Source organism: Anomalospiza imberbis, chromosome 1 (assembly GCF_031753505.1).
Source record: "Anomalospiza imberbis isolate Cuckoo-Finch-1a 21T00152 chromosome 1, ASM3175350v1, whole genome shotgun sequence".
NCBI classification, from domain to species: Eukaryota; Metazoa; Chordata; class Aves; order Passeriformes; family Viduidae; genus Anomalospiza; species Anomalospiza imberbis.
This window is the reverse complement of record NC_089681.1, coordinates 50,633,393-50,647,085: the sequence shown is the minus strand read 5'-3', so window position 1 is coordinate 50,647,085 and position 13,693 is coordinate 50,633,393. Positions and strand designations below refer to the sequence as shown.

At 38.3% G+C, this 13,693-nt stretch overlaps 1 protein-coding gene across 1 annotated transcript in view; it reads left to right on the top strand.

Moving 5' to 3' along the window:
* The window catches only part of LAMA1 (laminin subunit alpha 1), a 98,567-nt gene extending 86,487 nt beyond the window's left edge, over window positions 1-12,080 (top strand). The window contains exons 52-63 of the mRNA XM_068192012.1: window positions 841-955; window positions 1,145-1,315; window positions 1,746-1,897; window positions 2,386-2,571; window positions 3,030-3,196; window positions 4,303-4,411; window positions 5,474-5,663; window positions 7,621-7,779; window positions 8,883-9,036; window positions 9,631-9,764; window positions 10,833-11,055; window positions 11,514-12,080. Of these exons, the coding sequence (XP_068048113.1) occupies window positions 841-955; window positions 1,145-1,315; window positions 1,746-1,897; window positions 2,386-2,571; window positions 3,030-3,196; window positions 4,303-4,411; window positions 5,474-5,663; window positions 7,621-7,779; window positions 8,883-9,036; window positions 9,631-9,764; window positions 10,833-11,055; window positions 11,514-11,674 (1,921 nt within the window). The 3' untranslated portion in view covers window positions 11,675-12,080. The remainder of the gene's footprint in view (window positions 1-840; window positions 956-1,144; window positions 1,316-1,745; window positions 1,898-2,385; window positions 2,572-3,029; window positions 3,197-4,302; window positions 4,412-5,473; window positions 5,664-7,620; window positions 7,780-8,882; window positions 9,037-9,630; window positions 9,765-10,832; window positions 11,056-11,513) is intronic.
* The last annotated feature ends 1,613 nt before the right edge of the window (window positions 12,081-13,693 follow it).

The following is a 13,693-nucleotide window of genomic DNA, read 5'->3' as shown; positions in this document are numbered from 1 at the left end:
ATCCAGCTCTGCTGTCTGCAATGATGCTCCTTTGATCTCTACCTGTGGGAGCATTGTGTTTTCCAGATGGCATTTATGGGCAAAACTGCACTTAAGGATAAAAGTTGTGCTTCAGAATTCCTTTAATTCAGTAACTTGGAACAGAGGAAAACCAGCTGTGAACAGATCAACAGGAAACATTGCAAATACATATTTTTTAGCATGTCTCTAGCTTATGGGGTTTTTTTGTATTGCACATATGTACTGAACTTGCAAAGTCACATTTCTTCCGCTGGCTTCACTGTGAAAGGATAAATATGGCAAGAGAAAATCTAATTAAACTTTCTGCATGGTCTTGACAATAACGTAAATTTGAGTACATTATTGGTCTCTGCACAGTTATTACAGAGTGCAGACTTGTTAATCTTAGCTGGCATTCCAGCCTTTAAGGGATTATGGCAGGATAATCTTAGATTTCTCAGCCTTAAACCGGGAACCAAACCAGGCATCCTCCAGACTTGAAAACTGAAAAGCTACATGGTAGTCAGCAGCAGTTACCCTTTTACACAATCCATTTTCTTTCAGCTGAAGATTCACCTTAAAGTTTTGGGAAATTACCTGACCTGACAGCACAGCATTACACACTTGTATGTTTTAATTTGGCACAACATTATTTTGACTCTTTTTAAGACCAGATTTAGTATCTGAGAGTAAAACTTGAACTCTTTTCACTTACACCAGACCGACTGCATCCTTTAAAACAGATCTCTCTTTTTTTTCTTATTGAAGAGAAGTTAATCTTTTCTCACAGGAGATTCCAAGTACTTCTCCTTGGAAAGAAAGCCTTGTTTTGTGTTTCAGGAAAGGTCTTAATAGTAGAATGTATGTGGGATGCATCAAGAATCTGGAAATATCTCGTTCCACCTTTGACTTGCTTAGAAATTCATATGGAGTAAGAAAAGGCTGTGTATTGGAGGTAGGAGACTTTAAAGTTTTGTGATCTGATCTTTATTTTAATAGCATAGTAAATATTTGTGTTTACAGTGAGTTGAAATAGATTTATCTTTAAAAATTCTAAAATAATTTAATCTATATTTGATTTTTTTTCTTACCTGACACTATGTAAGGATAAATTTAGTAATTCTTTCTGTTCTTCATAAAACAGCCTATTCACAGTGTAAGCATCATGAACAATGGATATATTGAGTTGGTACCTAAATCCTTAAGCCCAGAGTCAGAATTGATGGCAACTTTTGCTACAAAGAACAGCAGTGGCATCATCCTTGTTGGACTCAGCAGGGGACTGGAAAAGCGACAACGAAGACAAGCACACATGGCAAGTACCAAAAACAAAGACGTTTTGAGGATTATTTTTGCCATTTTTATTTTGTAAAATCACGTCAGGTTGCTATATATATTGTGTATCTGATGGACAGTTGGAGCTTCTGTTATCCAAAGAGATATCTTACTAGTTCCTGCTCTAAGAGAAGGAGGGTGTGGGTGTGGGTGTGAGTGTATAAAAAAACCTCCTGCACTTTACCTAGAGTAAGTTTGACCAGAGAAATGTTCAGCTTTTGTGTTTGCTGTTAGAAGGCCTTGCACTTTGAGAGGTACCAATACAATTCCTACGAGTCTTTGAGTTTCATTAAAAAGTTTGCAACAAGTTTGGAAGTAATTTTTTCCCATGTATGTTCTATTTAAACACTAAATGAGTGTCTTGAAACTTGAGCTACAGTTAAAAATTAATCCTCTGATTAAATCTACAGCCCTTCTTTTCCATCATGCTGATTGATGGTCATCTTGCAGTGCATGTTAATGCTGGAGATAGAGCAAGTACTAGGAAAGTAGTGCTTCAGTCTGCTAATGGAACATACAGTGATGGACAGGAACACTCTCTCATCCTAATTCGGAATAAGAGGTACATGTGACTGCAAAGAGTACTACCTGTTAATTATTGCATGTTGTTGTCAGTTTACTGCACTCTGGGGAATTGCCTTTGCTAGCTTATTAGGTGGGATAATCAGGGCTGTGTTTTTCTGCTGTCAATACAGATGTTCTGATTTACATGGTAATTGTATACAGCATACAGCCACTGATATTGGTGTAGCTAAAAGCTCTCAAAATCTCTAGAACAGTTTGGGGCACTTGAGTACAAACATGCTAAATAGTATTGGAGAAAAGATACACAGCTATCAAAATAATTTAGAAAGATATTTGACAAAACTTTACATCTTAAAAATCATCAAAAGAAGGGCTTCCAGTTTTAAGACATTGAAAATATTATGAAAGTGATGGAACCTTTATTTATTAGAAGAGGATGTTTTTGAGGCTGATAGGAATGCTTTTCATCTGAAAATTACTCTTTTAAGACCTTGTTGAATGTTTTCCCTACTTTATCTTTTTCAGGATCATAACTGTACAGTTGGATGAAAGTAAACCTGCAGAATTGAGGCTTGGTTCAGCAGCAGAAAATAGCCCCATTAATATTTCCAACTTCTACGCTGGTGGCATTCCAGCAGGAGAGGGTATCTTAGGGCTAAAATTGGCTGGCTCCTTTCATGGCTGTATCAGCAACCTTATTTTTAACAAGGAGTAAGTCAGAAGGGTAACTGCCTTGTTTTGGAAAACCGTGTATAGTCATATTAAATGTAGTTTGTGATCTCTTCCATGACACTTCCGTTTGCCTGGTTTTTGACATAAGATATGCATGATACTCATGATCTGGGTATTTTAACAGCCAGAAAATGGATATTACCAGGTGTATTTCTAAATAGTATTAAAAATGTCTTTAATGTTTGTGGAGATGCTGCACAAAGCACAGCTTTCTCTACTATAATTTCATCATCAGTGACAGACAGAATGGTTTTCCAGAAATGTTGCAGATTTATATTGTTCTATGGACAGATTATTTGCCGCTTCTCAATCTGTTTGTCATAGATGCCACTTCTTTCCTTTTCTCCTGATACTACTGAAAGACCTTGTAAAATACTCTCCTTTTGCTTTGGAAATAAGCAGAAATGCACCTCTTAATTTTTTTTTTTTTAATACAGGCTTTTATATTTTACCACTTCCATGAAGTATGAGCATGTGGATATGGACAGCTGCTTTCTGTCAGAGAAGCCTAAAACAGCTGTACAGCCATCAAACATTGTGATTCAACCTGAACTTCAGGCTTTACCAGTTCCCCTGAGACCTCTCACAGACACAAAAAAAGTACGTATTGCAGCAAAACTCAGTTACCACCTCTTTTGTCCTTTCTTTGTGGAGAATTGTCAAATTATAGACTGTGTATATTTGCTTCCTCTGCAGTATGGAATGGTTCAGTGGATGTTGATTTGAAATTATTGTTTCCTCTAGAAAAAACTGATACTAAGCTTTGCAGCAGCCTGTTGGCCATTTGGAATGGAAAAGTAGTTAGGTTTATCACTCTTTGGGCAGCAAGAACAACAACAAGAACAAAAGATTAAAAAAAGTGGAATGATAATCTCCCAACAGAATGACTTGACAGTAACTGTTATCTTTAGTGTATTTGTGCCAAAGGGACTCGGTGCAGATTTGCATTAGCTGTGCAGTTTTGCATTCACATTTTCCTGGTCACACACATGCAGTCTCTGCTCTGTGTCAGAGAGGAGGCATAAACCACTTGAGAGACACACAGTGTCTGAATGCAGCTTGCATGGCACCTGTTTCCTCTCATACAGTCCCTGTTCCCAAGAGAGAAGCCAGCATTACTTCTCTCCTCTTGCAGCTTCACATCTTTATAAGGAAGGGTTTCCAAAGTATCGTGAAACCATTTTCCTGTAGCATCAGAAAGCAAGATTTTATACATACAACTTAGGACTATAAAAAGTAATAAGTTATCCTTTTTAGAGCTAAAGTGTAGCTTTGGCTCATACTCTTGTTACTCAGCTCTCCATACCCCAAATCATAACAAAAATGTGTGTCCTCATAAAATGGGAAAATATTTCTACCAAACCTATAAGATTTTCACACTGAAATTGTACCTTCCAGCATTTGTTATCAAAAGGGCTATCAAGACAAAAAGTGAATTGAATATGTCTCAAACTACAAACATTTCTCAGTAGAAAAGGTCAGTGCTGTCAATGAGACAGGTTAATCATTAGAACCAGTTCTTTTTGAGCCTGAAGATAGGTTGGAATTATTATGAGTTTAGTCAATTTATGTTTTACTGTGTATTTTGTGGTTATCTTGTGGCTTAGTTTTGCTTCCTACAAAGCTCTATGCAGGCCCATTGTGGCTCAACAGTTGCTGGGCAGCACCTGACACTATCCTACTTAATAAATTCCTTTCATTAACAGGCAGTTTGTGCAAAAGATGAGCTGCCTGATCATGTTCAAGGTGCCCATCAGTTTGGACTTGCCAAAGGCAGCCACTTGACCCTACTCTTCAATCAGTCTGCTGTCAGGAAGAAGTGAGTATATCCCGAATTACACATGCACACACGGTGTTATGTTGTATTGAGCTGCAAGAAGTGCAGTGATGGTTTTCATGATTGATCACTGCATTGCCAGCTTTGAACATGGTCCTCACTTCAGGTTTCTGTGGGCTCCTCATGGAAGAAGTGTCATATCCCAGGTTAATGATCATGAGTTTAGTAACTCATGGTCAGAATTCTGCACTTTTTTTCCTCTCAGACTTAAGTCTCACACTACCTTCTGTAAGTACTTTGATTTCTTTTTTCCACATACAGAGCTCACATCTGGTCCCTATTCCTTTGATGCAGATGACATCTCACCCTCTCCTCCCTATTTTCTGCAAGTCTGCCTTCCATGTTTGAAGGTGCACTTGAAGGAGAAAAGACTACTGAGAAGAATCATTTTGTTGAAACCTAACATTTGATAGCTTCTCTTTTACTTGTTTGAGAGGCTCCCAACGAGGTCCCCATCACACAGCCTGCAAGTCACTTGTATTTGCTTCTTTCAGCTCAGGACATCTCTGCAGGCATTCAGAAAAGAGTAGTTTTTCCCTATAGCCCTTCTGTTATAGCTTCTGAGCAAAGGACATTGCAGAGGATTGATGCCATGTAGTCTGAACCTGGTGTCTCCATAATAATTGGCTCATTCATCTCCTCTACCTTTTAAGCCTCTCTCTGTTCTCAGTCTGCCCATAATATCCCAGAAAGCCTGGCTAATAGTAATGGATGCCATAAAGTTATCCTGGAATAGGTTCCTTTCTTGGGGCAATAAGCAAGCCTGCAGTCACAAACAGCTGATCTTGTCCCTCTTAAAGGTCATCTCACTCTTTGACAAGCACTTTTTTCTTCTTCTGACAGGCACAGCACTGATTTCCATTATGAAATACATTATAAGTCATGCTTTCTTAAAATCAACCCAAATTCTACTTTTCTGGACTTTGTAATAATAAATCTCTTTTCATAACAATAAATTGGTTCAGGCTGTTCTCTGTGTCCAGAAAAGCTTTTCATCACTGCAGAAGAAATACCTTTAAGTAACACTGAATTTTTATTGTCTAGACTTTCCGTCCAGCTGAATCTCAGAACCTTTGCCTCCAGTGGCCTGATTTACTACATGGCTCACCAAAACCAAGTTGATTATGCAGCCCTACAGCTTTATGGGGGACAGCTCCATTTCTCATTTGATTTAGGCAAAGGCAAAGCAGTAGCTCTTCACCCTGCTCTTGTCAGTGATGGAAAATGGCATACGGTAGGTGGCTGTCAATCTTGTTCTCCATTTTCTCTTCCCTGGAGGTACTGGCATGGATTTTGCTTGCCTTTAATGTGTAATTTCTGTGTTGCAAAAGCACACTTGTTCTAACCCAATCGTGAAGTCATTCAGAAAACTTTTATTTGATAATTATTTCCTTTTAAAATTGTCATTAATTCTACATCAAATCCATCTTCCAACTACTGTCAAGTATCTCAAACTATTTAGGAATTAAATAGTTCACCAACTGTGTAGAGATGATCATCTTCAACAGAGAAGGACCTAACAGAGAGATGTAAAAAATCTGACCTTTTCCACAGAGAGCTTTCAATGCATGATGTCACCACAGACCTGCACATCAGTGTGTGACAGTGTGACAGAGATTTGTGGGTGCAACGTTTCTCTTTTCTCCCACTTATCACTTATTGCCTGAACATGTCACAGCAGCTAGTGACAACAGGGAAGCACTGTCTTTCCTTTCCTTGGTCGAGGCAACATGAGAAAGGGGGACATTTGAAATGAATGGAGGACTTGAGTTAAGGAGAAATTATGTCTACAGCTTGGAGGTGTCACACAGCACTCAGGGCCTTTTACACAAAGATTGAGTCAGTCTCTATTGGCCCAATTCCTCCAAGCAACCCACCTGCTACTGGCTCTGGCTTTCTGTGTGAAAAGTGACTGTGATGTTTGCAGGAGTTTTAGAAGTAACTGAGGATATCACTTTTCCTAAAGGCAGGTGTGGATGACAATATTCATTCTGCTAAGCTTCCCCTCCCTGATCCGTATGTGAAGCCTTCACTCTAAGAAGTGGCTTCTGTGGGACAAAGTGATTGATGACACAAAGCTGCCAGCTTTCCTAGGTGACTTGGGAATCAACAGAGTCCTTTTTGCTTTTTATAAATAATCAGCAGAAGAAAAAAAAAAAAAAAAAACAGGAAAAATAACATGAAGAAAAGAAATGTGAACTTCTGTCAGAGATATCACAGTTAAGCTCTGCTGCCTTCCCTGAAAGGAAGAATGCTCCAGGACTTACAGCTTCATGTTTAAAAATTACACATACTCACATAAAACTCCAAATGACACTATCCACATTTTAAGAGCTGAACAGATTGCATCCAAGAGCTTACATATCTTTACTATCCAGGACACAAAACAGGAGCTTCAGCCTTCTTCAGAGATTAAGGCTGTCACACCTCTTCCCAGGTGGGGGTGATTATTGCAGTCCATCTGCAATCAAAGCAAACTAATATGCATTGCTACTGAAAGAAGCACCACTTATTTTCATTCTCTGCCCTCTGCTCATACCACCCTGCTTTACCCATTTATCCCTTTACCAGTCCAAATGTTCATGAAGCTTCATGTTGAACCTAGTCATGATTCTTGAGTGGGGCTAAAAGTAAATAGAGAAGAATAAATGGCTAGCTAACTTCCCTTAGCCACATGTGAGTAATTGTTTTAGGGCAAGGCAGGCATAAGGACAAAAGTGAACAAGATGGACATAACTGGAATGCTTTTTGGTCCTAACAAACATAGTACTGCCTATCTTAAAAATGACAGCATAGGAATGTGCACTTCAGAGAGCTGAGATGTCTCAGCTGTTGGGCAGCACAATAATTGCAGGAGGCCAGCACAGAATGCCTTTCTCCAAACTCAGTGACCTGCCCATATCCTAAGGCAATAAACTGGTGATTTAAAGAAATAATAAAACACTGAAAACCTTAGGCAGGGCATTATGAAATCATTGTGAGCCCTTGGGGAGGCAAGAAAGCTGTTTAACTGCTCACTTGTATTCAGAAATGGTCTTAGCCTCAGGAAGAATTTCAAGAGGTTGCCTCACAACAGAATGTCAAAGCAATTGAACCACTAAACAATTGTCTTGCTTATTTCTATGGCAAATGATAGCTAGGTAACAAATTTAGCTTACTCATTTATGTTTGCATGCTTCCCTTTTTTCCAGGTAAAGACGGAATACGTTAAAAGAAAAGGCACAATCATTGTGGATGGACAGGAACTGGTAGCAGTCAACGCTTTGGGAGATGGTAGCACCTTGGACGTGGAAGGGAAGCTCTATGTGGGAGGACTCCCCTTAGACTACGTACCAAAGAATCTTGGGAATGTAAGAAGGTTTGGGGTGGGGGGGATGCCTCTGGCATTTTGCAAGGCTAGAATGAGAATAGTGCAGCAAACTCATCTAAATCAGCGTCCTGTCTCTGACAGGCTAAGAAGAAGTACTTAGGGAAAGAAGCAACAAGGAAAGTAATGACCCTATACCAGATAAATCTTTCTAGCTTTCTATGGCTTAATGAGTCCAGCTACAGCTTATATCCTTGTGTGTTAGTAATAGCCCTTAACAGAACTTTTTTTTTTCATTCTGTTTCTCTGTTAAAAATGAATAAAGAATGTAAATTCCTGTCTTTCACAGCATAAGGTAAAAACATGACCTACAATCTCAGACATTTTGGTACATGACTCCTATTGCATTCAAACAGAATTTAGGCACCTTAAATATCTCTGAAAGACTGGGTTTAACCGTCTTTAGATTAAAGCATATTTTTAATACATGCTTTTAGAGGGTAGGTTTTGTCACCTTCCTCCTTGTGCAGCTCATTATATTAATGGGGATTCCGGTGATATGATAATGTTTCTCATAGAGTTGTAGAATGTCCTGATTTGGAAGGGATCCTCAAGGATCATCAAAGTCCTACTCCTGGCCCTGCACAGGACACCCCAAGAGTCACACATATGTGCCTGAGAGCATTGTCCAGATGCTTCTTGAACTGTCAGGCTGGTGCTGTGAACACTTCCCTGAGGAACCTGTTCCAATGCCCAACCACCTTCTGGAGTGATTCAGATGAATCATTTTGATGAAGAGAACTTGCAAAATGTCCTAAATTTTTTTTGATTACTCATTAATTTGATGCAGCATGTTTGGAATGTTTTTACTGTTGGGTGTATCCCTGCTCACAGTCAAGAAAATACAATTCTTCCTGTATGTTATAGACAGTGTATACTGTGCTTCTAAACTATTTGATTTTGACTCATAAGACATTATGTGCCTTGTATAATTACATGTAATGCTAGAAATTTATTTACGTAAATATTTAGAGTCTGCTGTGTTTTGTTCAGATAATATTTTATCTACAAGAAGATCAGGTGAATCCCTAAGAGAGCTTTGCAGCAGTTTATACTAAACTGTCTCTTATGTCTCCATATGCTTAGGTTAGCCACAGTATTCCCGCCTGCATTGGTAGCATGACAATTAATGGCAAACAACTGGACAATGAGAGTCCTGTCTCTGTCTTTGCTGTGAATAAATGCTATGAAACAGTTCAGGATGGTACTTTCTTCGATGGAAGTGGCTTTGCTGCTCTTGGTAAGTGTCATTAAATGAAAACAGTGCCTTACTGAATTAATGTTAATGAAAACATACTCCTTTCAGGTCTTACTAGAACTGTGTGTAATTAACTAACTCCTCATACAGTGAGTGCATGCCCTGCATATGGATTTCTAACTGAGTCCTTCATTCATCCAAAAGTGGTCATTTCTGCAAAGGGCTATCTTGCACAAATAAAAGAGATAATGATTTTAGCACTGGGAAAGAAATTAACTACATCTTTATTAGCTAAGAATATCCATGCTCATGATGTTAAGGTCTGATAAAGAATATGAAGACAAAAGACTTGTGAAGTAACACGAAGGATTACAATTGTGCTCTTTACTGTTTCCTGTAGATGAGATAGAATGGATTAAATCTGAATTAATGGAAAAAAACTTATTTGGGAATTTATCTTTTCCAGTAAAAAATGGGAATTATGACTTTGGAAAACTTATTTTCTAGAGGTTTTGCAAGGTCACATGCCAGCAGCATAATTAACAAGTCTTTTAGACCTTTTAGTGGTAATGTATATATTTTACTCTGTACTGTGGGTTGCAAGTCTTTTGCAAGAAGCTTCTAACTTATTTTCAGTCAGAGAAGGCTACAAAGTGCGGTCTGATGTGAACATCACCCTGGAGTTCCGCACAACAGTGGTGCACGGCGTTCTTCTCGGCGTCAGCAGCGCCAAGGTTGATGCGATTGGGCTGGAAATTGTTCATGGCAAGGTAGGCTGCCCTGTGCAGGCACACTGATTTCACAGGGTTTGTTGGAAACTGGGAGGCTAGAACCCTTGGAATGCATGAAATGTGCACCAGTGAAGTGTGATGGAGGCAACTTTCCACAGAACAAATATGCGACAGACTTTGTCTCAAGGTTTCTCATTGCCATTGTATGATAAAATGTGTGATTAGCAGAAGTCACTGGAACTTTCTGGATTTTTAATTAGTGTAATTTATGTTAGTGTGCAGCCACTCTGACCTCCTGTACTATATACCTTGTATTTTAGACTAAATATATATCTTTTTTATTGCTTAATACATTTTCTGCCATAAAGCTATCCTTGTCCTTGAGAAAAATATTGCATATACAATGCACACTGTTTTGTAACCTCTTCTTCAATATTCATGAGCAATTAACTCATTCTCTACTTCTACTGGCCATTATGATCCATAAACCTTTTAACAATCAATATACGTAGTTCTCCAGTCATGTCTTGCATAAAAAATATACACTTGACTGCTCTTAAGTATTTCTTTTTGCAGAAATAGCTCATTTTTTATTCAAAGCTTCCTAGCTGGAGATAGTGTTAAATATCAGTGTTTCTGTGGGACATACTTTCCCAGTTAGTACTTACATATTAATCCTCACCGCAGAGTTGAGGAAATGTCTGCTGCTTTGAAAAATAAATACATGAAAAAAATCAATGCATTTATTGGCAGTAACAAGTGCTTTCAGGCCATTCTTCTTTCTCTTCAGTTATATACAGTGATTCTTCTTTCAGATCTGAAGTCTCGGGTTCTGTGAAAAATGTCTTGATTTGTATTTGTAAGAAACATTGACATCGCTAGTGAAGTGTATCAATGGACCATTGCATAGGTAGACCTTATTGTTTTAAATTTTAAAAAACACTTTAGTAAGAATCTACTCTACCCATCAAAGTAAACATTAACCATGCATATTGCCAAACATTTAAAATGGAAATCCCTGCACCAGTGTGATTGTGTTTTTATCTAGGCAGATTAGTTCATGTATTCTTACTTTATATCTTCATTGGCATCTGGCTGCTTGTACAGGTTTTATTCCATGTCAACAATGGAGCTGGCAGAATAACAGCTACATACGAACCAAGAGGCACAAATAGCTTGTGTGATGGGAAATGGCACAAGCTTCAAGCAAACAAAAGCAAACATCACATTTCGCTGATAATTGATGGGAATTTGGTTCACACCGATAATCCCTACATCCAGTCAACATCTGCAGATACGAACAATCCCATTTATGTTGGAGGTTATCCTGGTAGGTACAATAATATTTCCCTTCCCTTCTATCCCTCCTGTGCTCACTCTCACAAGAGTGACTCCTGACATGTGCTCCCTTTTGGTTTGCCATGGGAATTGTGACTGTGTACAGCTCAGCTGCTGCTTCATATTCTGCTAGTTTCTATTTTAACTTCAAAAACAGCCATGCAGAGGGGCTTTCTCCTCTGTTTTTCCTTCTCATCTTCCATTGTCCCCTGCAAGAACTATTTCTGCAAACTCTGCCAAGTTTTTGCTGTGCATGGCTTGTGCTTGAGAAGAGCAGTAACTGTCCATGTTGGGATGTCACAGTTCATACATACATGAATGGAACTTGATGCTCCTCAGATGTTGGTTTTATCTCTCATTTCAGAGAGGGAAAATTTTAATAGCCTGGATCTTTGTATTTTTTTAAGTTTGGTGGAAATAGATGTTATATATTTCATGTTTGTTTTTCAGCTGATGTCAAGCAAAACTGCCTCACAAGCAAGAGCTCATTCCGCGGCTGTTTGAGGAACCTTGTTTTGACCAAGGGCCAACATACAGAATTGTTTGACTTTAGCAGAGCTTTTGACCTGCGTGGAGTGTTTCCTCATTCCTGCCCTGGGGCTGAGCACTGAACTGTAGCAAAGCCTGTCTGGATTGGGAGAGGGTTTGTTGTTATTTTTTTGTTGTTGATCTGTTATTTTGCATTCTCATTTTGTAATGAAAAGAAGGACTGATAAGAACCTGCATCTATTTGATTTTTCTGGTTGTTTTCCAACTCAGGTCATTTATTTTTTTTTAATCAGAAGCTCCATGTCAGCATTTTAACTAAATGGTTTTAAACAACAAATACCTCTACAATAATTTTAATGGCATTAATTGAGTATTTTTCTTTTGGGAATTTTTATTAATCAGTGTTTACAGTATGTTTTCTTTAGACTACTTGACAGTATTTCATTTTATTGTGTGTTGGCGGTTTTGTAAGAAGGCAATAATTTTGGACCACATAATAAAACTACAATAAACTGCATTATTTCATGTGGCTCAGTTGTCCATGTATTTTAGTTAGAAGAAAAAAGAGCTGGAAGGCTGAGAAGTTACAAGTATGCCCACTACAGGGGGGTTGGAACTAGATAATCTTTAAGGCTTCTTCAGGGCCATTATATGGCTCCGATTATATGGCATGTAAGTGGATGTAGTCCAGCAGAGGGAGCAGGAGACTGACTAAAGGCATAATTTTGAAGGTCTCAGATTCAGTTTAATGAATAGAATTTTCTTAGTTACACTCCATAGGGTAGCTCCAGCTCTTTTTCCTCGTGCCTTACTATCCAGTGCTTCCGACACTCATTATAGATACATTGGCTAGATGGATTATGTTCCTGTTTATGCTTTCATGGACTCAGCTTCAGGACAAGCAGCATCTCTATGGCACACAGATGCCTGTGATGTGTTGCTGAAGAAACAATTTGGGTCTTATTTGGGAAAAACTATGTATTTTGGTAGTGCAAACTGTTGTATCATTCTCTGGAAAACAGTATTTCTTATGGACACTGGGAGGCAGTTTTGAGGCCAGCCTGCAGTTTTATCTTTGTCTTTTCTTACCATGCCTGCCTCTGTTTCTAAAATGAGTCTTCCAGTAGCTGTTCTCGAGACAGGTTTGGGGGACATGTACTCAATCTCAATCAAGTAAGGACATCCATTCATCAACTGGCCAGATTACTGAGCAGTGACGAATGTGTCCCATACTTTAATATGCATCTATAATAAATATAGTTCTTTGCAAATTACTTCCATCTCCTTTTTTTTTTTCTCTTTGAACTAGCAGTACTTCTGTTTATTCCTTACTATTTTATTTGGCTTTTACTACGCATTTGTACAATTTGTTCTAATGTTAGTTTTTCTCTATGTATTTCGTACTAGTTTAAAAAATCCTGTCTGAAATGAAACTCCAAAGCAGTTTGCCATTGCTTTCAATGAGGCAGGATTCCAAGGTGAGTGTTTTGTACATTGCATAGAGGTAATCCAAGGGAATAGCTCCTGGAGCAAAGAGCTCCTCCACTTCAGCAAGGGTGGCAGAATGTGGTCCTCTGTTCAGGTGGTGCTCAGGTGCCTCAGTGACAGCTGTTCAGGTGCTGTAACAACACAGTTGCTTTTAAAAGTTTTTAAATTGCTTTTCTGCCCCTTGCTTTATCCAAAATACACGTGTTTGGATTTGAAGAGCTGGTTTTGTTGTATTATTTTTATTTTTGACATGGATACAATACAGTGGACACACTGTTGTACAAATACACTTACATGTTGGCGTACTTCAACAAAACACATAACATAATGAGGATTGTGAGGGAAATGTACATACAAACACTTCACTTTGATTAGTGGCATTGTATTATTTTTCAGAGAAGACACACATTAATAGAAACCCATTGAAAAACAAAAATGAAACACAGTGTGTTTGCATTCATTGTCTATTAACCCCAACATCTGATCTCACAAGGTTCGTATTACAAGCATAATTTAAGCAACATGTTTTAGATAAAATTTCATCCATATGCCGAAATACGTATTTTACTTTTTTTGAAATTTCAAATCTTGCCTCATACAAACAGAAATACTTTGTCAAAAAGTAGTAAATGTCTAAGCCAAAATATTTTTCC